At 38.4% G+C, this 27,592-nt stretch overlaps 1 protein-coding gene across 1 annotated transcript; it reads left to right on the forward strand.

Annotated features, from left to right (window-relative positions):
* Positions 1-925: 925 nt before the first annotated feature.
* On the forward strand, positions 926-26,700 carry pard6b (par-6 partitioning defective 6 homolog beta (C. elegans)). The gene is made up of 3 exons (XM_079803219.1): positions 926-1,295; positions 3,895-4,117; positions 22,727-26,700. The coding sequence occupies exons 1-3, from the start codon at positions 1,233-1,235 to the stop codon at positions 23,596-23,598; spliced, it is 1,158 nt and encodes a 385-aa protein (XP_079659345.1). The 5' UTR covers positions 926-1,232; the 3' UTR covers positions 23,599-26,700.
* The last annotated feature ends 892 nt before the right edge of the window (positions 26,701-27,592 follow it).

Genomic DNA, 27,592 nt, shown 5'->3' on the forward strand with positions numbered 1-27,592 from the left:
ACATACTATCTTTCCACGCGATTCTAAAGACCTCTAAATTTGTTTCCATTTACGCTCTAAGTTACGAGTTTCTCTCTTGATAACATGTGTAGCACTGTTGTACCATGGTGCTTTAGTTTTCTCTCTAACCTTTTTTAATCTAATTGGTGCAACAATTTCTAATGTGCTAGATAAAATCGTGCTCATACTGCTAGCCATTTCCTCTAGTTCATCTGTTTGTTTGGGTTCACTGAGCAGCTGAGCCAGATCAGGTAAGCTATTTGAGAATCTATCTATAGTGGTTGGAAGGATTGTTCTGCCTGGTCGATAACGTGGCGCAACATGACAGATTTCAGCAGTACGCAGTATGCAAGTTACCATGTAATGGTCAGTGACATCATCACTTTGCGGTATAATATCTATGTCGGTTGGGTTGGTTCCATGTGATATAATTAAATCTAGTGTGTGATTAAGACGATGAGTGGGACCAGTGACGTTTTGCTTAACCCCAAATTACTTGCTTGTAATGCCAGCACATTGTGACTATTTTTAAATTTCTGCCAAAACTTCTGCCAGTTTTTTTAATCAATAAATAATCAATTTATTGTAGAATGAAAATGCAAAGCAAATAAGTATAAACTAATATAGTCTACTTTTCTGAATTTTGTTTGTGATGCGTCTTTTGACTTTTTTTCTTGTCTTTTCTTCTTTTTTTTTTTACATAAGACTAGGTCAGTGAGTTTATTCTGTGTATCCTTAAAGGGACTGGTGCTATTAGATGGTAATAGCATGTGCTTTGATAGCGCATTCGCGGTATTTACATGGAACTCCAAGGTTTGTTTAAAGAACAAAATATTTTTTGTTAGTCTTTGACTTGTTCATGGCAAAAGAATGGCTTTTGTGACCAGAGGGGGCGCGCTTGATATCAGCTCTTCACGCTGAGCTGTTTCCTGGGTGCACGCAGCGTCACGGTCCCAGACCCAGGACTATGTGGCAGAGCGTATGTGCGCGTGCATGCGAGAGGCAGGGTTGGGGCAGAGGCAGAGTTTCGGAGCACGTTCAGTTGACAGGCGTCGCCGTTGCTACTCGATTCCGATAACAACACAAGCAACGATACGGAGCTGTCGCGAGATACACCCTTTTAACCGGATTAAGCCGAGAAAAGCCGTTTTGGACGGACCGAGCTCAAGGCGGATGAGTGCAGCCCGCGGGAGGGCAAGTGTGTTTCTGCGGCGGGGTCCTGTTAGCGAAAGATGAACAAAAACCACCGAGTGCCGAGCAACCGATCTCTGAACGCCGTGGAGGTGAAGAGCAAGGTGCGTAGCCAGCGGGCCAATTACTTTAATTAGTGTTGAATCAAAGAAAGATTAGTCTTCTTGTTAGGAATAGACTTAACTGTACATTTGGGTGTTAAGACACAATCACACTGTCCTTATAAGTTTTGCCAACCTTGTGAGTTCAAATCGATGCTTTAACACTACGTTGTAAGTTGTTGTTGGGGAGTATTAGAGTGTTTTGACAGGTGGTCTTATCTCATGTTGTCAGGTGTTTATTAGCCTACATTATAGTTTTTATTTGAGTTGTCTTATAAGTGTTACAAAAGTAACCCGTGTGTGTTCGTTTATCCACAATATCTCCCAGTCTATGGCAAGCTGTTTAATAATTATTTATTTAAACTAACTATATTTTAAGTACTAATATTTACTGGCATCAATTTTATTTCAAATATTTCATACTAGCACTTATTCCTTTGCTAGTCACTCCCAATAGTGACGAATTACAATCCCACTGTTGCTGAGAACAAATTGCTGCTACCATTGAAATCTATTAGGATCTGTGCTTTTAGATGATGTGCTCATGTCAAACTAGAATGTAGTAGTTCTTGCTGGTACCTGTTCCAGTTTTACTAGTAGCTATTAATTAGGTTCTAGCATGTTAATAATTAGAACTATGCCAGTATGATACACACATATCTATAGTATCTATAACACTTAATATCTCAATGGTTATACTTACTTTTTTTGTTGTCTTATTTTATAATGATTTAATAATGAAATACTCATTATTTAATAATGAGTATTTTGTAGTTCAATTAAAAATGTTACTAGTGCCAACTGGAATCCATGCTAATGTCTAATAAACAAGTACTTGTGTCTGTTCAAATAGTAGCTACTGGAAAAACTGGAATAGATAGTACTATTATTAGAGTAGTTACAAGTAACAAAATAAAAGGTCTCTAACTAATGCTTATTTTCTAGTAGAACCAGAATAATGCTAGTTGGAAATGAATAACTGATATCAGAACCACAGATCCCCATAAAATTAAATGGAAAAACTAAAAAAATGTTACCAGTAACTATTAGCAAAGACTAATTGAAAAAATTCCTATTGGAATAAGTACAGTTTTTTAAGTGCTCGTAACACATATTAGTTTGTTTTAATAAGTGCTAAAATGTCTTGCCATTGCCGTGTAGCAGTTTATCAAAAGTCATTCTTGCTCCTAAACATGTTTCCCTTGGTCTTTTGGTAAACAAACTGATGATCACTCGTTTTGGATTCCTAACTTCACATCCACATGACAAGATCAGGTTTGAGGAAATTAAATATTGACTCAACAAAATAAGTTCAATCAAATACCAAGCTGCACGTGTGATATATAAAATAAATAACTGTTACAGATTGACCCTTTATCTCAACTGTGACGTGAGAGCAGTTTGACAGGCATTATAAATGCCTCAACATCGATATAGAAGTTATTTATAACTTTAGACCGCTGTACTCTGATGTACAAATCAAATATTGGTTTAGTCTCAAAACTAATAATCCGATACAGGGTTCTGGAAATGTAGGTCTAGGTAGACAGTTAAATTTTATTCACTGCTTTTTCTTGTTTATGTCCATGTTGTTGTAGGTAGGGTAGGGGAATCTAGGGATAGATATTCACCACCAGAGGAATGTGTATGATGTTTAGTATATGTTTTTCTTGTGTTAATCATTACAGATGACATTGTAAACAAGAGTCTGGTCATACTCACTCCACCAACACAAAGCTTTACAGGGCTCCTTTATAATGGACAAGCCATGCTTAGCTAGTGATGACGTTACAGCTGACTAAGTCTCAATCCTCCCACTCATTTTTTAGGTCCACCACTTCATAACTTATTACATATCATGAAACAATTTAAGGAGTCTAATTTTAACATCACATTTTTTGCCCATGATTTTCCTGGTTTATTTTTAGTTATTTTTCTTGATTGCTACTCATGCATGCTTCTGTTCTATATTTAGTTGCTCTATACTGAAATCGAATGCTTACGTCCCCTTAAGGGGATAGTTCACCCAAAAATGAAGAATTTGTTGTAGCTTATAAGTTAGCAAAAAGAAGAATTTGAATTCGTTTTTTAGTGATGCACCCTATGTTGGCACCATATCGTTTTTTGGCTGATATTAGCAATTGTTTAGTTTATTGGGATTGATGAATATTAAAAATGTATTAGCAGATTTGGGATTTTAATTTTCACTGACTAATTTAAGATTTAGATCGTCATCTAAAACTTTAGATTTATGGCTTGTTGGAGTGAGCTGCTGTGTGCCGTTTTCATTTTCTTTTCTAAACAAAGTTGTATACGTTTTTAATATCAGCCATTTATCCATTATCAGCTATTTTATCCATTACAGTAAGTGGCATCTGGAGCTTAAAAAGCTTTAAAGAGGGAGCAAAAACAACAGAATCATAACAGAAGTTCGTAGACATAGATTTAGTAATTTTCAAATTTCATTCTGTTTGTCACTCAAATCACACTTCAGAGGACTAGGACATTTTTGTAGTTATACAATAAAAACTTTGTGAAATGGGTTGTTCTTCTTGTTTTACCATGTTATTTATGTGTACTGATGTCTGTTCCATGTTGTTAGTTTGGAGCAGAATTCAGGCGGTTCTCTTTGGACCGGTCCAAGCCGGGGCGCTTTGATGAGTTCTATGGCTTACTGCAGCATGTGCATCGGATCCCTAACGTCGACCTGCTTGTGGGTTACGCCGATGTTCACGGGGACCTGCTGCCAATCAACAACGATGACAACTACCATAAAGCAATCTCTGTGGCAGCACCCCTGCTCCGCCTCTTCTTGCAACGGAAAGGTGAGGGTTGTTTTTTTGAAGTGGGTCATTGGTCAAACTTCAACTCCATATGCTACTCACACAGCCGTACTCGGACATCATTTCCTTTAGATCCCTTATGGTCAGTTGTAGTTAATTTGTTCATCTGTATGGTGAGAGTTTATATGTAGTTGTATAGTATGCACAAATGTGTTTCAACTGATAATATATGTGGAGGCAATAGCTGTGCTTCAGAAAGCTGTCAGACCAGAAGTGGTGCTTTTGTTTATATATCAGTTATATCAGATTATAATGTGTCGGGTTATGTTGTCCTAAGAAAAGCAAGTATTTCTGTGCGGTAACCTGGTTGCTAGTTAGTTAAGTCTCTTATAAGTTCTAGATAAATTCTCTTTGTAATGCATGTAATCGTGTGACTAACACAGCTGCTTTTAAAGATTTACTGTTTATCTTTTCTAAATGTTAATCATTGCTTGCTTATTTTATTGATATTGTATCTTAAATTTTAATTGCAGTTGTGTGGTTATGATATTTAAGACCTTTCACAAGGCATATTTTATTGCATAATCTTTCTTGATGTGTTTTTCTTTAACTAATGTGGCCAACTGTTTCTTAATTTGGGTTAAAAGTCTTCAGACTTTTAGACTTTAAACCCTTGGCTGAGCTTATTTGAAAGGAACAATATATAGTTAAAGTAACACAGTTTATAGTTATTGTGTGGTTTTGCTTTGTCGTGGCCCTAGGCTGTGGGGTGCCCCACTATAAGCTGTGTCTGTGTGCCATATGACCTGTAGATGGTAAGCCACTTTGTCAGGTGGAGATTAGAGGGGTCACTGTGTAACATTGTGTGGCCTGCGTTTCAATTACACGGCGACGCTAGCTTCATGCTGTGACCGGTTGCTATGGCAGAGTATGTGACACAGAAGCACATGAGGACCCACCCACGTTTTAACTCCGCATGGGGAGGAGTCCTATCTTATCACATGTGCATGCATGTTTATGTAGGGGGTACGCAGACATTATTCCAAAAACTAGATGTGAAGTTTAGCCTGGTGCCCTAAATGCAACAGAGGTTAATATGCACACTTGATTATAGGCTGATTAAGTCCAGATGAAATTTCTTTTTTTAACAGTTTGTGTGGATTTTAAGGGGAATTCTAAACATGGTAAGCCAAGAACGATAACCATATTAGCGCCCATACCAACAAGCAATAAATGCTGCTTTAAATGCTTTAGCTCTTTAAAGTTTGGTTGATTTTGATTGGCTGTCAATATTCTTAAAGGGATAATTCACCCTAAAATGAAAATTAAGTCATCATTTACTCACCTTGGTGTTTTTCTAATGCCATATGCCCTTCTTTCTTTTTCGGACCAAAAAATTCTGCTTGTGCTTATCCATATAACGTTTTTTTTAAAAAGACACAAAATTATCACAGAATAATCCTATGCAACACATGCCATATATTTAGAGCTTAGATCGGGCCCAAAAAATCAAGCCCGACCCTACCCGAGCTTGTGCACGTTGTGTCTGAGCCCGACCCGGCCCGACACATTAACTGTAATTATGAGCCCGAGCCCGATTTAAACCCGACCATTTTTTAATACGTGGGCCGTTATAACTGATGTTCTCAACTACGATTTCGAGTTGTTTAGACTACATTTATTTCTTATCATATACCTTATAGAGAAGATGAGAGTCGCGTTTTTTCTATTGAGCCTGATTTCTCAAAATGGTGCATGTGTGTGTTCCTATCCTGGGTACCATGACAACAGTGTGAGTTATAGTGAGCATGAGCGACTGCTGACGGCTCGCACACACTCACAGGAACGCGCACAGAGTAACGGTCAAGCACAGTATTTTGACTGAAAAATAAGGTTTCTTTCTCGCAAAACCTTATAGTATGCCTCCTGAACACTTTCCATATATGGCGCGCGTCTTACTGTATCATTGCGTGATACTTTTGTATCCTTTTGGTAAATTTTAGCCTGGCCGCCATTTACTGCCATTATATGGAGGAGAGCGAGCAGGAGGTTTTTTTTTTTATTTCTGCTTTTGAGGTCCGAAAAAGATGGGCATTGGAACAAGAGCAGGGTGAGAATAAGATGGCTTTATTTTCATTTCAGGGTGAACTATCCCTTTAATGAATATTGCAACAAGGACGAAGCATGTAAACTGCGTTGTTTGTTTATTCAGAATGGAATGGATCACAAATGGATCTGAATGAAGAAACATAACTTTGTACACATTTGTTACTTCTTTGTTAAAAATAGATATAATATTTCTGATTATGGCATAGCTTTCTCTCCACCCAATTAAGCTAATAAAGCAATGATTAAAAAAACACAAATGCTTGATCAAGGGCCCGGCCCAAGGATAATGGCAGGGTCTGGTCAAGTTTGGGCTCGGGCAGAGAATCTAAACTCTACATGTTCTAGGGGTATACAATAGGGTTTAGTAAAATAAACAAATATTAATGTATTATTTAAAGAAAATCCTGAACTTGACTGTTGGTCTTCTGTGCACGGCTACACAACATGCGCGTTCATTCGACTCTATTGCCGCTTTTCCACTGCATGGCTCGGCTCGGCTCACTTTGGCTCGGTTTGTTTTTCCACTGCAATTAATACCGCTTCAAAGTGGGTGGGATTATATAATGGTCATTATAGTTACGCTGCCTCTACTTCTCAGCATGTGGATGTTTTTAACTTCAAGAATGAAGAAGTTTGTTTCAAAGGAGGCTGATGGCAGCAAAACAAAATACTGCTAAAAAAACCAAGAGAGTCTGGGAACTCGCACAACAAAGTGCAGACAACGACATCACTTGGTTTGCTCAGCGGCGCACGAGGGTAAGCTAATATTGGCTTGTTCGAGATTAATCTGCGCTGTGCAGACCGATCGCCGTATGACATCAAAATACCGCGAGAGTGATTTGATGTCTTACGCCGATCGGTCTGTGCAGCGCTGATGCATCTCGAACAAGCCTATTGTGTTTAGGTTCTTAATCGCTATATCACTGTCACAAAGCATATAATGGTAATGACGACAGTGTTTACATTTCAGAATCGGTACCGAGCCGTACCATGCAGTGGAAAAGCGGCATATTATAGGGCTGGGACAATAAGTCATTGCATCGCGATTCTTGGATCGATTTTGAGATTTTCCGTATGCATCGTTATTCTCTTTCCAATTGATTCTGAGCTTCGTTTTTAACAGCAGATAACGCTGCGTGCTTTAGAAACAGCCATACTCTGCTTGCTTCCAATTCCTTACACATTGTTTGAATCTTCCATTAAATAATATTTCATAAAGTTTGAAAAGGTTGAAGCAAATTACAAGGGGTGTGTTTACATTAATTTTGCATCAAAAAAAGCATTCTGAGGTGTACATTTAACTACTTGCGTGGACTCATCTAGCACCCAACCGAATGCACAAGCGCTCTTCGTTAGCATTTGAGTGTGTGGTTAAAAACTAGCCTACAGATCCATCTGCAGTTAAAAACTAAGCTCAGAATCAATTGGAGAGAGAATAACGATGCATACGGAAAATCTCAAAATCGATCCACGAATTGCGATGCAACGATTTATTGTCCCAGCCCTACTCTATTAGCGCAGCAGTTCACTCCGACTGGCTCAGAAAAGGCACACAAGTTATGAGAAATAAAGACTAATAAAAACGTGAACGCATCAGATCCAGAATGCTTTGTGCACTTTGATGGAAGCCAGCACACACATAAAAAAAACAAGCTCCATGTTTGAAATCACATCAAGGTGCACAGTAGTAAGACTGCCAAACTAACCGAAATCTTTTGTGCAGTGTCTTGCCGTCATTGAATGGCACACATTCAGTGATCTGGGTTAAGATAGCCTTCGCCGTGGTTGGAGTTCACGTGGGGGATGGGGGGGTCTGAGGCATTCTTGAGCGGTGCGCCTCGTCTGTGGATTGTGTTTGGAATTCTGGGTTTTGTTCTGCCGTAGCCTGTTTTGCATATTCAAGTGGCTTGACTTGAGCTCAGCTTATTGGATCTTTAATGAGGATGTTTTGTAGGGTGTAAATGTACATCTGAAAACTCCAAAAGAGGGTTTATGTGTTTCTATAGGCGTCCTGTCCCAACACAGACGTGCATGCTTTTTCAGACAATCATGTTCAGGATGACCACAATACACTAATCCCATGCTTGTTTACCTGCTACCATGGCAGCAGTGAAGAGCCCGAGCTGATTGGGTTTAATGACAAGAGATTCATGAGTGGTGATTGTAGCATGCTGGGATAGATACTACATTCAGGAATCAGGATTGTGCGGGACCGGACCAAATGTATTAATTTAAGAATCAACCATTGAAAATCTGAATACTGAGTAGGATGTCCCCCACCCTCAATGTCTATGGTGGTTCTGGCACTGCCTGTCTGTTGTGGATACATGTTTGCTGGCTTAAGGGGTGGTGGCACCTGTGTCTCTATTTGCATCATGTGATTTCCTGATCAGACATCCTGCTCAGCTGCTGCTATGTCATAATATTGGGTCTCTGTATATTCTCTGTGCTCTACATTCACAAAATGTACCAACTGATTCTCCGGGAAATAACCTCTCTTCCAAAACCTCCTTTGACAGTGTTTTAAGGCATCAACAGCGCTCTTGATGTTCCTTCAATGTAATGCAGCCCACAAATATACCTATTTTGGGCTGCATTGCAGCAACCTCTTTTCTCAATAGTTCATGTAATACAGAAAGACAAAAAAAGCTTAATCTAATCAAAACTATTTTACACAATGTGATGTATTAATATGCTTATTAACATTATGTTTATGCCCTGTAGAAAATAACTTTAAAAAGTATTATGGGATGGCGTATGTCATCTTGATTGATCTATATGTACAACCCCAAATCAGAAAAAGTTGGGACAGTATGGAAAACGCAAAAAAAAAAAAAAAAAGAAGTGATTTCTACATTGACTTTGACTTGTATTTCATTGCAGACAATATGAACACAAAATATTTCATGTTTTGTCTGGTCAACTTTTGTAAATATTTTCATTTGTAAATATGCATCCTTTCCTGTCATTCAGACCTGCAACACATTTAAAAAAAAAAGTTGGGACAGGAGCAATTTAGGGCTAGTAATGAGGTAAAATGGTTAAATAATGATGTGATTTGAAACAGGTGATGTCAACAGGTGATTGTAATTATGATTTGGTACAAAAGCAGCATCCAAGAAAGGTCTAATCCTTTAGGAGCAAAGATGGGCCGAGGATCGCCAGTTTGCCAACAAATATGTGAGAAAATTATTGAAATGTTTAAAAACAATGTTCCTCAAAGAAAGATAGGAAGAGATTTGGATATTTCACATTCAACAGTGCATAACATAATTAAAAGATTCAAGGAATCTGGAGGAATTTCAGTGCGTAAAGGACAAGGGCGCAAGCCTAGGCTGAACAACCGTGATCTCCGATCTCAGGCGGCACTACATCAAGAATCGTCATTCATCTATAAGCGATATCACCACATGGGCTCAGGACTACTTTGGCAAACCTTTGTCAAGTACCACAATACGTAGTTACATCCACAAATGCCAGTTAAAACTGTACTGTGCCAAAAGGAAACAAATGACATGAAGTTGACCAGACAAAACATGAAATATTTTGTGTTCATATTGTCTGCAATGAAATACAAGTCAAAGTAAATTTAGAAATCACTTCTTTTTTTTTTTTTTGCGTTTTCCATACTGTCACAACTTTTTCTGATTTGGGGTTGTACATACTTGAATTGACAATCTTAAAATGTACCACACTGTTAAACATGATTGTTGGTTTAACTTAGTTACCTGGTTGCCTTAATTTTGAGTTAATTGACATTAAAACATTTAGTTAATACAGTGAAAGAGACTGTAGAAAGTTATCTGAACCACTTTAGTTATTGATAAAAATGTGTGATAATATCAAATTATTATTTTTTTTTTACAGTGTGATAACCACCTTAATAATACAGGCTCTGAACATATCTCACTTGACGCTAAACTAATGCAACAAACATAACAGAAGAGAAAATGCAGCACAAAACACCCTAATTACACAAAAATAATAAGAAAAATATAACCATATGTGATTTGTTACACAGACAACTGGGAATGTCCTTTTGCTGTTTTTCACTTTAAATTATATGGTAATTCATAGATTTTTTTTCTTACAAAACCTATACATGTTAGTATTTTGCAATACAATTACATATTATGCAGTGTTAGGCAGATTTTATATAGTGTAGCTTAGCAACCAGCAGGACAGAAAAGGGTTATGGAACATATGCATTGCATAGGTGTCATAAACATATAGCCGATGGGCGTCCAACGGTGATCTCCTACCCTCTCTCCCATTGGCAATCCTTTGACACGAGGGTACCAAATTTTGCTTTGCGGTCACCCTAAAAATTGCATTGTTGCGCGCTGTTAGCAACATGCAGATTAAAGAGTAATCCTGAGAGCTTTACACAAGGATCATTATTGATGTGGAGTGTGGACTTACTGCCTCTGCATAGTGTCCTAAATCTGTCATTTATGAGGTTTCATTTCGGTTAGGATGCTGGTTTTGAACAAAGCTTCAATTTCCGCTGAGATTAATAAACGAGTTGGCTAATAATATTAGCATTAATCTGTCTTTTGTTCACTAAAATGAAAGCTTTCATATGTTTCTAATAATAGCGCTGTGATTCATTTTATTGTCATTCATTACGCATAATTTCCATTCCTTTCATAGTTTTCTTCGCATGGCTCTGGGATCCTCCCTGCTGGCCTCACCTGTCTGAGAGGTGTGGTTCTGGAAAGCAAATGGCATAGTTTCTAGAGAGTGCCGTGACTTACGTTTTAGGAATCTGCCCACTCTCTCCCTCTCTCTCGCTCTCGCTTTACCTCTCCTCTACTCTTATGAAACCACTAATTTGTTTACTTTTCCATTCATGTCATCAGCTGAATCAGGGCACAGGGGTGGGTTTGTGTTTTATTGACACCTGTGACGTCTGCAGTTTTTATTGCCGTTTCAGTTTTAGGAGGAGCCGCTTTAATAAGAGGGAGGAATTCCAGGGTCAAGGAATGTCAGACTGAAACACAGAAGCACTGGAACACTATTATGTCATCATGCCTGGGTTGAGATGGCCAGTGTGATCGGCCCAGTGCCTCTCTGGTGTTGTCAATGAAGCGGAGCGGGATGAAGGAGGGGTGGAGGGTTCGCTGCGTGGTGGAAGAGGTTGTACTTGTGGGGGGGAAGGGGCAGTTAGCTGCAGGTTTGGGGGGGAGGCGTCACACTGTGTGGAATGTGGTCAGCCTCTGATCACCTCTGCTGATTAGATTAGACAGGACAGGATGGCTGCACATGTGTGTGAGGAATGAAGAAGTTTGTGAACATATGGAGTTGTAGAGAGGGACCAGACCAGGAAGGTGGTAATGGAAAAAGAGGTGGGAGTGTAAGGAGGAGTTATTAGTGGGAAAACACTCTGCTATTACCTTATTGTTGGGGGAAAAAACAATAGTGGTCAAAAAAAACCTGGTCACTGGTTAGTCCTGTTTTGGATAAAAGGGCAAGTCATTCTCAAACACTGTTTGTAGTCAACTTGTGTTCAAAGTGAGTTGTTGTTGTGCTTCGTTTGTAGAAGAGGTGTCGATATTATCATACTGTATGTTGAGTTTTTCTCACAATATTGTATCAATACTTTAGATCCTTGTATCTATGTACCATTCAAAAGCTTGGTGTCAGTACGATTTTTTTTATGTATACAAAGGAAGTCTCTCATATTCACCAAGGCTGCATTTATTTGATAAAAACAGTGAAAACAGTAATATTGGGAAATATTATGATTTAAAAACATTTTTTATGTATTTTAAAATGTAATTTATTCCTGTGATTTCTGTCAAAGCTGATTTTTCAGCAGCCATTAATCCAGTCTTAAGTGTTCCATGATCATTCAGAAATCATTCTAATATGTTTATTTGACGCACAAGAAACATTTCTTCTTATCGTCAATGTTGAAAACAGTTGTGCTGTCTTTGTGTTGTCTTTGTTTTTTTTTCAGGATTCTTTAATAAATAGTTGAAAAGAAAAGCATGTATTTGAAATGGGATTCTTGTATTGCGTTATAAATCTCTTTGGTCACTTTTGATGAATATAATGCATCCTTGTGGAATAAAAGTATTAATTTCATTCACAAAAAGAAAAAATGTACTGACCCCAAACTTTTGAATGTTAGTGTATGCTAATATGTGAAATCATGTAACTTCTAGTCCAATTGAAGTAATGAAGATCGTCTAAATAAGCAATAACTAAATAAGAAAGGAACCTTTTTTGGAGACCGCTCGATGAGGTACCGTTCTAGGGATGTGCAGAGCTATTTGCGCATCCCTAGGGATTTTCAAAATTGACTAGTCAGTGAAGTGGAAGGACTGAATAGTTAGGCTAGTTTCAGGTTTGACCCTGATCAGCCGTGTTTCTTAGATGGATGTTCCTGTGTTCAAAAACGGTTAGATGAAGCGCAACCAGAGAGTTTAAAAACACTTTTAAAAGATTTTTTAAAGTTTAAAACTTTTTAAAAAGAGTTTAAAGCAAAAATCAGTGCTCTAAACTTTTGAATATTAAGATGCAACTTGTGGCTGTGCTTTAAAATGGATGATTCATAAAGATGCATCTTTTCAAATAGAGTTTTACCATTCAAGCACACCACACTGTAGTGCACTGCTGCTAAAATACCAAAATAAAAAATATAGATAAGCTAGTTTTTGAATGAACAGTTTGGACCATTGTGTCCCATCCATGAGAGAGATTGAAACTCTCACAGTACACAAGTCTGATGTTGGATAATTTGCTCTTTATTGCCTCTGTCACAAGTTTTGAATGCTGATGACTTTAGTGTTTTATGATGCTTCTGTGTATGATTAACCTCAGAGCAGTAAAGCACCTTCCAAACTGAACTCTGACCATGTGACCTTTACCAGTGACCTTCACATTCTTCACAGTCAAAGACAAGAGAAGGTGCAGGTTATCAGAAAGAGTGACAGGGTGTCCCAGGCCAGCTACTATTGAGTACAGGAAGTCTCTGCTCCACAATTCTTGAAAAACACATGTAGACTGATCATAATTTCTATCCAAAAGTGAAAGTGCCAATTATTTCACAGGCATAACCTAAACAAAAAGGTATGCAGTATATAATTATTCTCATGTATATCTAGTTTGCTTTAGTACAAATTTGTTTCCAGGCAGACTAATTAAAGACTGATTCCTGGAAATTGCTTAAAGCCAGCCAGTCATATTGGAGTTTGCAATGTTTGTTTGGAGTATGCATCCGAATGATATGAATAGACTGTACACTCTTAACAATAAAGCTTCCAAATGAGGGTTTTTGGAGCAATGCCATAGAATAATAATTTTATTCTTGGGCCGCCCCAAACACTGGCCCACAGAAACAAGCTAAGCCCAGCTGAAGTAGCACATCCTGAGTAGCAAAGCAGTCACAGTCACTCCCTGAGAGACAGAGAATGTGTCAGAGGGATAAAGATGATGATCTGAAGGAATAAAGTGGGAGAGAGAAGAATGAGCAGCGTCAGCACGAATTAAACTGAAGGCAGCGGTAGTTACATGACATGGAGGAGTCATTCTACCCACACACTCTTATTAAACGTACATACTGCTTGGTCTTAAATTTGTTACAAATGTGTCCTTGACCATAAAGGTGTTCACAGAGCTCTAGCATTAAGGAACTATATATGAAAGCTGTCTTGTGCTATGCAACATTATAAATGCTAAATTAAGGAATTATTTTCTGTGGTAATCAACAACATGCTACAGGAATTCTGCCCTTTATGACGTCATACAGGGCCATACTCGGAAAAAACTTTCCGAAACTTATTTGAACACTGAATCACAAAAACACAATGAATTATGGTTAGTTGCTGTACATATCATTCAGATGTTCTCTTCCTGTCTAAGTGTAAGTTGCAAAATGGATCAAATATGATATGCTGATAGTCAACAGTCTGACTCTGTGCATATAACACTTAAATGTGCTGTTTGTAGGAATGACTACTTGAAATGGGTACTGCAGTCCAAATTTAAAATATAGTTTGCCCTGCCACCTCCTCCTCAGACTCAACGCTCATGCAGGTTGCCAGTTTAACGACACAACAGGAATGAGCGCAATTGACAATGGAAGGCAAGGAGATGAGTTGATTTATCCGCGTTTTTAATGTGCTTCAGAGATTTTAGATGGATTCCGAGGCTTTTTAGGTCGGGTAGAATCTGCAATCTCTGACCCAGTTCGCTGGCTTCCATGGCTGCAATACACCGTTTTCTCCACCAACTGGCAAAAATACTGTTGGGTAAACTGGCAACGCGTGTCATCACACTGACCAAAACAAACAGACATTCTGACACAGAGCGCACATTTCAAAGGAAAATCACTTGTTAATTGTTTTTCAGAGAAAAGAGTATGTGAACTCAGCATGTTTCCTAAATATCTGCAAACATATTACGGTATTTTTGTTTTAGTATAGTCAAAAACTTACATACAGCACTTTTAAATGTCTTTGCTTAAAGACCTAACCATAGACTGTAAAAAAATATGGACGTAGTGTCCGTGACGTCACCCATAGGATTCTGATGAGCCGTTTTGAAGCGCAAAGTATGGACGAGATGGCCGTTGCCATCTTGGCAGCGCGTCACTCCCGGATAACAGAAAATGGGCAAAAAGGCGGGACGTGGGCGGAGCTTAAGTGACGCGATGACTAACAGACAGCAGATAAATGGCTATCCACCTGTCACTCGAAGTGGCCACGCCCTTAATTATGCAGAACTTTAATGCTTTATATAATGTAAACGAATGAGTTATAAAAAAATTCACCCCCTCACAGTTGTCATGAAGGGCAAAATTAGCCGTATAGACCAAAACCACAATTTGTACCAGGCTGTAAACATGTTTTATTATGCTGTAAAGTTGACCATTTTAACATGGGGCTCAATGAGATTCTGCTCCCTTCTGGAGCCTGTCCCTAGCGGCCAGTCGATGAATTGCAGTTTAAGGCACTTCCGTATTGGCTTCAAGAGAAACTGCGGGAGGTTACCGGTTGGACCTAATGCACCAGGTCTTCTGTTGTCTGTACAGTTCACAGGAAATGCATGATGATGATGTGTTTTAGTTGCTCAAGGTTGTTTATACATAATAAGCTATTTGAATGGCTTGTCATTTTTGCTTAAATTAGAAACTGCTGTAATGATTCCCATGCAAGTTTCATACACAGTGCACCTTATTTTTTCCACATGTTCTCTGTGTATCTTATTCTCAAGGGCTATGTTTCATAGCTCTCAGACTTTGCTTTTCTCCCTCTGTTATCAGAAGAGGTCTCACTTTATCATAGCTGTGTCACAGAAGTATGCACTCAGCAGGCCCAGAATATAAGCACCTCATAAAGTTTCTCTATTCAAAAGTTTTTTTTACCCATCATCCCTCACTCTTTCATTCTCGTTCTCTCCCCCTGGCCTAATAAGCACTCATTATAGCCCTCTCTCCACCCTCTCTTCTCCCCGCTCCTCTGTCGTACCGTGACTGGAACGGGATGGTACACACTCCTCATGTGGGAGATGTCTGGACTCAACCTTAAAAAAAGCAGAAATGTTTTCACAGATGCTGTCGTGCTGTCAGTGGCTGCTCATCTGAATAATCTGGGCGCACAATTCTCTGCAAGCAGCTTTGTGGAGCAAGACCGTAAACAGAAAGTAGCACATGCAAAAAAAAAAAAAAAACCCTGAATGAGACATTCACAAAAGTGAAACATGAGCCATCACGGCCTTCATAAGGCCTGCTGAATATTGGATGAGATGAGTCTGTCTCTCACAGTTTGCGGTGAGCAGAGACACGGTGTGACATCTCTATTGTTTTCACGTTCCTCGAGGGATGCTGCTCACGAAATGTGCCTGTGAACTTCTGAACTGACAATGAATACTCAATAGTCCCTAATCAAATAGGTGACATCTAGACATTCTAATATGTTGCACATTTCATTGTTCTTGAGAGATCTTGTATATTTATGTAGTCGTTACTTTTACATTTCATTTCACACCTATAAGACATGGATAGTATAGATATGTTTAATACGATATATCCTGATGTGTGTCATATCAGTGGCCTATTTAACTGATGCACAATATTTTGGTACTGTATCGTTATCGGGGGATGATAGAGATTTTTTGGTATCGGCAGGTACTGGTCATTCAATTGTTCGTGCTCATTTGCCTTCTTTTTACATTTAGATTACATGTAAAATCATCTAACACACACATCTTCGCTAATCTTTAAAAACACAAATAATCGAACTGTTAAATGTTATCATTAGCAAAACACATTTCATACTGTGCATTGTTGCAATGCCTAAATTCACTTGTAGCATTTACTTTTTAGTGTTTTATATTTATTTAGCTAAATAGTATTTTAATATTGACTCTTTATCAATTACTTGGAAATGCAGAACAGTTCAGAATACACAAACAGTCACCTGACCTTGGGAATGTAAGACCCTTTGTAATGGGATACTGATCATCTAGCAAAGGTGGGGCTGCATTTCACTAAGCGCTCTCTCTCTCTCTCTCTCTCTCTCTCTCTCTCACACACACACACACACACACACACACTACTCTCACTGGTTGACATGGCAGACTGATTACACAGACTGCATCCTGGTGTCCTCTGACAGGAAGTGAGGACGGTGCTTGCACTGCCATGGTCAATGGTGACCACAGTATCAGATAAAGCCTGTGTCACATTTCGACTGCATATTAAAACAAGAGATCAGACATTGAAAGGTGTCTCTTATGCTCACCAAGGCTGCATTTATTTGATCTAAAATGCAGCAAATATTATGAAATATTATTACAGTTTAAAATAACTCTTCTATTGTAATATATATTTTAAAATGTAATTTATTCCTGTGATGGCAAAGCTGAATTTTCAGCATCATTACTCCAGTCTTCAGTGTCACATGATCCTTCAGAAATCATTCTAATAAGCTGATTTGCTGCTCAAGAAACATTTCTTATTCATATCAATCAATGTTGAAACATTGAATTCTGATAAATGAAACATAATTTATTTGAAATGGAAATATTTTGTAAAATCAATGTCTTCACTTTCACTTTTGATCAATTTCTTGCTTGAAAAAAAATCTTACTGACTACAAAATTTTGAATCGTAGTGTATATTTACTTCAAAAGTCTCTTAAGAAAAGTAAAAATTTAAATTCCAGTAATTTTCTGCACTAAGAATATTTATTGATTTTAAATACCACAAGTTTTCATGCTGTAATCATGAACATCTGGAACATTAAAAATCATGGAAATTCATGTCAATGAATTGTTCGTGATGAGAGTTGATTGTATCCCCTGATTGTAGAGAGCCCAGTGCATGGTGGGGTGTAATAAGGCCTGTTGTCTATGTTTGATTAAAACACATGATGATCGTCTCTATTATATTTGTGATTAGCCATTATTGTTTCTGTTGTGAGAGCATCAGGTTTCACAAAGAACCAACTGTGTTGTGTTCAGGAATTGAGATGATGAAGTTGTGTGTCCGTCAGCATGATGCATATATATCGCTGCTTTATGCATCCTCTCACTTTTTCTCTTCTGGACCTCTGAGCTTCACAGAAAAGCTAGTTTGTGCCTGTTTGAGTGGCCCTCAGGGACTTCCCATGCTGCCCTTCAACACTGACTATGAAGCCATTGTTAAGCTTTTAATATGGAAGAGTGGAGCAGATAAGGAAGGAAGAGAGTAGAACGCTGGAGGAGAGGAAAATAGATCTCCATACATGCTGCTCCAGCCAAACTTGGATAGCTGAGACTTGTGTGTGCATGCTGCGTGTTTGTGAATATAACTCGGCTCTGTTAGGTCAGAAGGAGATTTGGCGAGTGGCAAGTATTGAAGGCATGTTGCCAAATGATTGTAAAAATGTCAACACAGGGCTGCATATTCACATTGAAACAAAACACAAGGACGATCCAGGTAGTTTTCTGGTGGGAACTGGCAGGGGGCCTTTACTCTCTCTAACTGAACAATCAATCTTGTGTGAGTGTGTTTTGACTATATTTGGGCTGAAGTGAAATCTGTTCACATGCTAGATCACACAGGCTCGTCCCTGCTAACATGGTCCTGGTTAAACAAAGACCGTACATTAAAAAAATCATGGCTTTTAGTCACAAAACTTGTTGGACCTAGATACAAAAGATCAGTAAATAACATAATTGAGTTAGTAAATAATGTTAGTAATTATCTCATAACATGGTTATTTTTGTTAATAATTACATCTCTCAGGTTAACCATTGTTTGTTCAGGTAAATAGGAGTTCCGAAAAACACATGGTACTGCTTTGAACTCTCTCAGACATCTCCATCCTTTACCTACATACATTAATATCCTCTCTCCCTTCCTACTCTATTCTCCTTTTTGATCTTGAGTATGAATGTCTTGCAGGTGAAAGGCTGTGATTAAGCCTCTGAGGAATTCATAAAGGGCAGCTGAGAGAGAGAGAGAGAGAGAGAGCGGGAGAGAGAGAGAGAGGTTGAAAGGAGGCTTGGGTTTACAGTAGATTACACATTAGCTGAGAGGCGGAGGGAAACTAACAAGCAGGCATTCTCTACCACGGTATCCCCTGCAGGTCTCTCCTTACAAAGTTGTGGGAACCCACACTTGATCATTTGAACATGTTAAATAATGAACTTGCACAGATAATGTGTGTTTACATGCACAACAATACACTGATTTTAAACTGTTTACTGAGCCGCTGAAAAGTGTCAATGCCCAGACACTTTTACTTACTGCATTATATTATTAATGGACATTTTAGTTTATTTTTTTTATTACATTTTATTGTAAATCAAGTAAAATCAAACAAAAAAAAAGTTATTTTAAATTAATTTAATTTATTATTCGAAAGAGCTATACTGTATGTAAGGATTTCCATGCATTTAATCTTGTTTTTTTTATTGCCAATGTGTGATCAACTTGTAACACAACTTGAAAAAAACTAGACCTTCCTTGACTTCCTAGGTTGTCTATGAAAGCCTGTAGAGTGATTTTTATGTGAAGAACTTGGTATGTTTTTGCCAGGAAAATTGAAAGGATGTGATGTTTATGTGCGCTCCCGAGAGCCTCTCTTCCGTTCACTGACACATGAAATGAGTGCTTATACAATGTTCAGGATAATGCCGAAAGAGCTATTCTGTACTGCGATGTCAATGTGTCATGCAAAGAAAAGGGATTAAGTCAAACTATACTCTCAGATCTATAGTCTCAAATATACTTATACTTATATACTCAAACTATCATAAGTGTAATTTGAATGACCTCATTTGTCGACATGATGCCAGTGCAGAGCTGGTGCAAACATATCCATATCAATCTGATCAGATGCTTTCTTAACTGTCATTTTCTCACCACTGTCAATGTTGTTCTGTTTATTTTGTTATTGAGAGGAAAGCGTGCAGCACATATTTACATATTCATCTTTAGGGCTGGGACGGTTACCGCATTACCGCAATACCGCGGTCACGTGACGCCTACCGCGGGTCTGAGATCGTCACCGCCATCACCGCAAAAACAAAACAAAAAAACATTGGCCTGCCCATGTGTGCACGTTGTGTCTAATTCCATGGATTCATTGATTCTAATGACATGGATTGTGTCTAATGACATGTGTGTCTTATATGGATTCAAGGTTTTCTAAACAAAAGATGGAGCAAATCCGACCTTTCGCGAGTTGGGAGCGCAATGTTCCATTATAACATTCCATTTGTACCTGTGTAATGTCTTTTAGCCTATAATTTGAATTTAATTTTACTAAAGCATAAAATACAGGCGCATAAGCAGGACCTCAGTTTTTAATTGCACGTGCTTAACACAATTCTCTCACATGGTTGCGCAGCCGACAATAGCGGGTAGGGAGATAGAAGTCATGAAAGCAGAAAAAGAACGCACCGCCCGGGCCATGGGTTTGTGCCGAACGCTGACCGATTTCTCCCATAGCTGGCAAAAAAAAAAAAAACGGCTTCAGAAAGAACAAACTGAGCTGGACCTGCCTCAGCACTCCTTAGTACTGGTAAGTTTTTACTCTCTTCCAACTCTGTTTGGGAAAGATTGACTACAAATAAGCTGAGCCTGCGAAATTTCATTCAATATAATCAATAAATAATCTATTGTAGGCAATTAAATATAAGTTGGCTATGCGATTCTGAAATTCCAATTTCATTAAAAGGCTATCGAAAAAGATATCCGTCTGGCAGGCTTACAAGCACAGTAGTGTGCGACACTTTGTTAAATTAAATAGCCTTCGTTAAATATTTGAACCACTGAGACAAAAGCGCACACGAGATATATAAATTAATATGAATATGTAAAAATATGAAATATAAATAATAAGTAATAGGCTATACAATCACGGTAGTGTGAGCAGCAACACTTTGTAAAATTAAATAGCCTTCGTTAAATAGCACCACTGAGACAAAAGCGCACACGAGATAGGCATATAGCCTATATATAAATTAATATAAATATGTAAAAATAGGCCTAATATAATATAATATGTAAAAATTATTTATGTAATATAAATAACATAAATATAAATAATGTATATGTATGTAACCAGCAGCCATATCACCCTGCAGCCCAAGACTGGTTTCCCACTGAAGCTAAACAGGGCTGAGCCTGGTTAGTACCTGGATGGGAGACCAACTGGGAAAACCAGGTAGCTGCTGGTAGAGGTGTTAGTGAGGCCAGCAGGGGGTGCTCACCCTGTGGTCTGTGTGGGTCCTAACACCCCAGTATAGTGATTGGGACACTATACTGTAACAAGCACCGTCCTTCGGATGAGACGTTAAAACCGAGGTCCTGACTCTCTGTGGTCATTAAAAATCCCAGGATGTCCTTCGATAAAGAGTAGGGGTGTAACCCCGGCATCCTGGACAAATTTGCCCATTGGCCCCTCTCCATCATGGCCTCCTAATCATCCCCATATACAGATTGGCTTCATCACTCTGTCTCCTCTCCACCAATCAGCTGGTGTGTGGTGGGCGTTCTGGCGCAATATGGCTGCCGTCGCATCATCCAGGTGGATGCTGCACATTGGTGGTGGATGCTGCACATTGGTGGTGGTTGAGGAGATTCCCCCTTCTATATGTAAAGCGCTTTGAGTGCCTAGAAAAGCGCTATATAAATGTAACAAATTATGTGATACAATCATTAGCCTAAATAGCCTTGTTAAATTAGCCTAAAAAGTCTTTGTTAAATAGCCTTGAACCACTGAGACAAAAGCGCACACCACACGAGATATGTAAAATAATATAAATATGTAAATGTTATAAAATATAAAAAATAAATATAAATAATAAAAGTAGCATAATATACAATCAAGGTAGTGTGAGCAGCAAGTGACTACACTTTGTTAAATTAAATAGCCTTGAGCCTTCGTTATTCTTCATTAACCACTGAGACAAAAGCACACACAAGGTGTAAATTGTAGCTAAATGTAAATTAATAGCCTGAATATTTTAAAATATGTAATATAAAAATATAAATACTATAAATATAAATAATATATTAGGCTATAGGCTATTATATGGGCGGGTGTGCGCAAAAGTCGTTATAGTTTAAGTGATTGTTTAATGACGACGACTGTAATCTGAAAGTAAAAATATGGGAAATAAATAAACAAATAAATTTATATTACTGATCAATACCGATAAATAAAAATGTTTGTTTGTCTTTGTTTATGCTGTTCCATCATCAAATCTCTGTCGTGATCTGATCTGCTCTCTCAGGAAAAAATATGAAGGCTGGGATGTAAACCATAGCCTAGTCAATATTTCGTTTTGCCAGCACTTTTTTTTCAGATATCATTCCATTTCTGTTCTAATTGTTCCTGTTCTAAACGTGAAAAAATAAACATGTTCCTTATTATGTTCAATTGCCTGCGCTGGGGTGTGCGTGTGCGGCTGTGCGCGAAAGTCCAGCGGGAGCCATTTAAAGCGGTTTACCGCTGAACCGCGGGAATTTCTTGCTTTTCAACCGCGGTAAGAAAAAATCCATACCATCCCAGCCCTATTCATCTTACCGTCGCTCTCAGCAGAGTGGATGGCGTCTGGATGTTTGTTAAAAGTATATCACTGCAAAGTTATTTCCAACTCCTTTTTACCTCTAAGCAAAGAATGAAAAACAACTCCACCGTGAGTATATGGGGGCATTGAATCCCATTCAGTCTCTTGAACGTTACATGTGCAAGAGTGCGAGCACTAGCAATAAGTAGTTGCTGGCTGCAGTTAATTTAACGCCACTAGTGTCACTAATAACAAGGGTTTTTGAATCCTACATATGGCTGCTTTACATAAAAACAAATAAAACCTGTACAGTCTAAATAAACTTGTACAGAGTACGCCGATATTGAACTGCATTTGAAGAGCTGATGAAAAATGTTATTGGACTATATTGCCTGTTTTGATTTATAATTTGTTTTACTTTGTGGTTCAACGACTAGTTGACTATTGTAATCCACCCCTAATAGAACATAACTTGTTTTTAACCCTCAAATTTACATTCTCTTTCTCTCTTTTTTTCCTTTTATGAAGAGGAGGCAGATTACTCTTCATTTGGTACGGACACTGTGACCCGTAAGAAGACCCCAGCGGTGCTTGCAGCAGTCCTCCTTCGCCCGGACGCCAACAAGAAGAAGCCTCCAATCATCATTAGCCTGCCCAAAGATTTCCGTCCAGTGTCCTCCATCATCGATGTGGACATCCTCCCAGAGACGCATCGCCGTGTCCGCCTATACAAACATGGTCAGGAGAAACCACTGGGCTTCTACATCCGCGACGGTTCCAGTGTGCGGGTTACACCCCAGGGTCTGGAAAAGGTCCCGGGCATCTTCATCTCCCGCATGGTCCCCGGGGGCCTGGCAGAGAGCACGGGACTGCTGGCCGTCAATGACGAGGTGCTCGAAGTCAACGGCATTGAGGTGAGCGGAAAGTCTTTGGACCAAGTAACGGACATGATGATTGCTAATAGCCACAACCTCATTATAACCGTCAAACCAGCCAATCAGCGCAATAACGTGGTACGCAACAGCGGAGGCGGAGCCACATCCGGCAGCTCAGGACGATCTTCTGACAGCAGCACCAGTTTTTACGGTTACTCGACAGCAGGCTCCATGGCTATGACCCCGTCCCATATTATCCAGAACTATGAGCCGGACGAGGAGAGCGAGGACGAGGAGGATCTGGTGATCGAGGCGGACGGAGGGACTAAACTCATTCCACCGGCAACGGCGCGGGCGACGGCAAGCTCTAGCATGCCCGCTCTGCCCAGATATGAGCCTCACCTCGACCTCCGCCCCTCGAATGGTACCATGTCGACCAGCGCAAGCGCAGGGTCTCTGAATGCCCGCGACAGGGGTTTGGAGCAGCGTAATCTGGAGGAAGACGGCACAGTCATTACACTGTAAGGACGCACGCGCAGCATATAATCACACACACATGCCAATACACACTCTTGTGTGCCATAGGACTGAAAATGCATGTCTTTATATTTGGGTGACCAGTGAGTCCCAGACCAAAAGAGGAGGACAGTCACCACAGCACCTTACAGCACTTCTCTATAACCACAGGGACCAGGTAGTCCCCATCATTGAACCCATGGAGAACAGCACAGCACCAAATATAGCTGCTTCTTGAGTAATAATGAACTTCATGAGTCAGTGCGATTGAATGAATGCAGAGGCCTGTCACGTGACTGAGAACAGATACTCGGCAGCGTATGAATCATGACAATCTTTTTTTACTTTGACAACCACTCCCTTTCGAGCCACGCGGCTCTAGCATTATGACAGTGAACAAAGTACAATGGGCTGTGTTACTATGGTAACTGAGTCTGAGCTACAGAACTTCAGAAGGAACTGAAATATGCTCTTCATCAATTCCTGTCTGCAACACTAACACACCCAGATTACCGATTCTTTGAACATTTGTGGCACTTGAGCGAATGATTTGGAGGTGTTTTTACTTGATCTGACATTTCAGAACGGTTGTAGACTGCTGCCTCGCTTGAGATACAGATGTCTATTATTATCTCAAAAGTTTTTATTCATAGCCAAAAAAAGACAAATGATTAATGTCATATTTTCCATTGTGCTATGTTTTATTTGTACCACTTATATTTCTTTATGACAAGGGCTATCATCCTGCTCTCTGCTACCTGTGGTTTATTTTACCCACTGATCTCTACTTGATAACCCTTTTGGGGCTTTGAAATAGATCATCATTAGCTGTCATGTTTCAAAGGAGCACTCTGAATGGACACCAAGCTGTTTCATGTATGAAGAGTGTCCCGTGACATTTTACAATAAGGTTCAGTTTGTTACAATTATTTAAAGGGATAGTTTAACCAAAAATGAACATTGTCATCATTTACTCCCTCTAATGTCATTCCGAAACTGTAAAATATTTATTGTTCAATACATTGAAAGTCAATGGGGTCCAGTGCAATTTTGGATCCCATTGATTTTCATTGTATGGACAAAAACAAAACATATTCAAAGATATTCAAGTCATACAGGTTTGGAACAACACGGTGGAGTAAATCATAACATAATTAACATTTTTGGGCTATAAATTTAAGGCATTAGGTATCATGAAATAACAATTATTTACATTATTAACATTTTGTGTACATTTTTAACATTTCAAGTTGTATAAGTTAACAGTTCATGTGTAATGAATAATGAACAATATTAACAATATTAATATTAATTAATATACTAGCTTTATATAAACTCATTTTTGGTGCATTATGCATTAATTAATATTAACAAGTTGAACCTTATTTTAAAGTGTTACCTCTCTAACAATAAGTGTTGAAAATGAATAATGGAGAAAACAACCCTTGATTTTATAGTGATTATTGAATTACTATGAATTTTGAATGTCTATCAAAATATTCAATATCGTTCCTTATTGATGTTTGTTTTTTTGGGCAGCTGCGTACCAGCCAAACTTCAGAATTTTTGAAATGATGTGGTTAGTTTCGTCATTATTATGGGACAGGCTTGATTTGGTCAATGTAGACTTTAATTCAACTGGATGAAAAAAATGCACACTGTTATCATTTTACCCTCACAAACCCTTCACTTTCAGTGAGTGGGGCCTTCCTACTTGAGTGATAATTCTAATTTCTAAAAAAATTACCTCTTATATGAATGACTGGACAAATGAACAAATGTTAAGCTCTTACTTTCAAATCATTCCTTTAAGTTCATATGACTGTCGGTACATTTCTCCCATTTTTGTCCTTATACATACATATCATAATGATATGCATGATGTCAAAGCTGTAAGCTTCAATACAAACTTTTATGATCTCCGAGTTTGTGTCAGCAGATGCACTGGAAGAGACTGACAAGAAACAGATGTGCCTATGCTCTTACAGTTATAGGACCTGCTGATGGAGATTCAGCCGAAGTAGCCTTTCGTCATCTCCCCATTTCTCTCTTTATAATTGCTGGTGAGAATCCTAATCACTGGGCGTCTGTGAGCGAAGCACACGTCTGCTCGGTTCCTCTACCCATCACACAGAGCTTTTCATGGCACTTACATTACCAAAACCTGCTTGGAGTAGCACACGCACTGTAGCTGTGATCATTCACGCTTCATCCCGATCGTTCATTCTTGTGGTACAAACGACATATTGAATGGAGTCTTTAGCTGTGTTCATTTAATTTTATATTAACCACTACATACGATTTGGGATTGTAACCACAGAAGTTTTATTTATTTTAAAATAGACTGTATTTTTACTTGCTTTGTTTTAGCTGACATAAAAACCTCATGATTTTCATTCTTTTCTTTTTTTTCTTTTATTTTATTTAGATCATCTCTACAAAATGGTGTTTTAATTCTCTTCCACTTGCATCTTTGGTGGAACTTAATGCTCAGACCTTTAGGGGGAATATAAATATGAAGAAAAACTTGCTATTTTCCAAACTGTGAATATCTTTGCTAAAGGAGAGACCTTATATCTATGAGCACCTGCTTTGAGAGACCTAGAAATAGGCTTTCAAGCATTATCATTCATGTGTCAATTCCTCTTTTTGATAATGAGCTTGTCAGATAAATCTTAAGGTATAGATTTGTACTGAAATCATCAGTATTTTCTTATTAGTACTACTTGATGTAAATTTGTTTCACATAATGAAACTTTTAAAAGGATAAATACTATATTATGACATAGCTGCACATGTATTATAGTCAAATCTTGGATGAAATAAACTAATATGATGAAATCCACTGATGCTGTTCCTTTCTTAATAGTTTGGTGTATTGGTCATGAAGATGATTTTTATTTGTGATAATCAATATGTGACAGGATTAATACAAGTCAATGTTATTTATATATTACGCATTTTACACTGCATATTATTTCAAAGCAACTCTATAGAAATGTTTTGTTTCAATGTATTTAGGTCCTAGTGAACCGCTTAATAGAAGATGCTTTAACATAACATAATGTGTATGATGAATGATGGAGCCAATAAATATCTTCTGCTACAGTTACCATTGCTAAATTATTGGATGATATGAAATTGATTTTGCTTCGTGTTAACTTGATTATTGCAGCCAGTGATTTATATATATATATACATACATATACATACATACATACATACATACATACATACATACATATAATTACAGAACTTGACATAAAGGTTGCATTGGTGCTGCTTTACAAAGTTCAGACACGACTACACTATAGTGCTGAGAGAGCAAGCTCAATCTCTGAACGCTGATGTCAGGAGGCCACCCTGTGGTTAAAAGCATGTAACAGCATCCACACTTCTGCTTCAAAAGTGTTGCTTTATCTAAATTTGGAAGGGATTCATTTTCTGAAATATAATCTATGCCTTTGCACATATTAAAATACACATGGTCTGGGTTTTTTGGCATTTTATTCAATAAGCACAGTAAATATCAGTATAATTCCCTCAGAACCTCTTGTTTTAATACAAGTGGTAAAATGCTACAACATCTGAATTCAGTTCTTCCTTACACCTCTTTATTGTGATTTTTCTGACATGGCAAATGTCTTTATATAAAGCTCGCTCTCTTTTTACAGGAAGAAGAGTCAGTGTTGTTCCACTCAATGTTAATGGCTTCAAACAGTTCATAGTTGAAAAATGTCTCCCTGTTCATTTAAGTTAAATGTGAAACCAAATATTCACTATAGGATTTGAATCTGCACTCTGACCAGGCCAAATATGCGCCTGATGGACTTCAAGCCACTTCTTGGTTGTCTTTGCAATTTGGACAGGAGCATTGTCTTGTTGAAAAATAACTTCTGATCTTTCCTCTTTAGATAACTTAATTTGTGGGAAGCAAGCCATTCTGCAATATTCTTCTGTACTTCAAAGCATTAAATGACTTTTCACAGTGAAGTATCTCACC

This window comes from Gobio gobio (genome assembly GCF_949357685.1).
Source record: "Gobio gobio genome assembly, chromosome: 21".
In the NCBI taxonomy this organism is placed as follows: domain Eukaryota; kingdom Metazoa; phylum Chordata; class Actinopteri; order Cypriniformes; family Gobionidae; genus Gobio; species Gobio gobio.

Excerpts from the sequence above, each read along its gene's own strand:
- pard6b (XM_079803219.1), top strand. The coding sequence starts at position 1,233 with ATGAACAAAAACCACCGAGTGCCGAGCAACCGATCTCTGAACGCCGTG. Across the intron at positions 1,296-3,894 it reads CCGTGGAGGTGAAGAGCAAG|TTTGGAGCAGAATTCAGGCG; the intron begins GTGCGTAGCCAG and ends CCATGTTGTTAG. Across the intron at positions 4,118-22,726 it reads CCTCTTCTTGCAACGGAAAG|AGGAGGCAGATTACTCTTCA; the intron begins GTGAGGGTTGTT and ends CCTTTTATGAAG.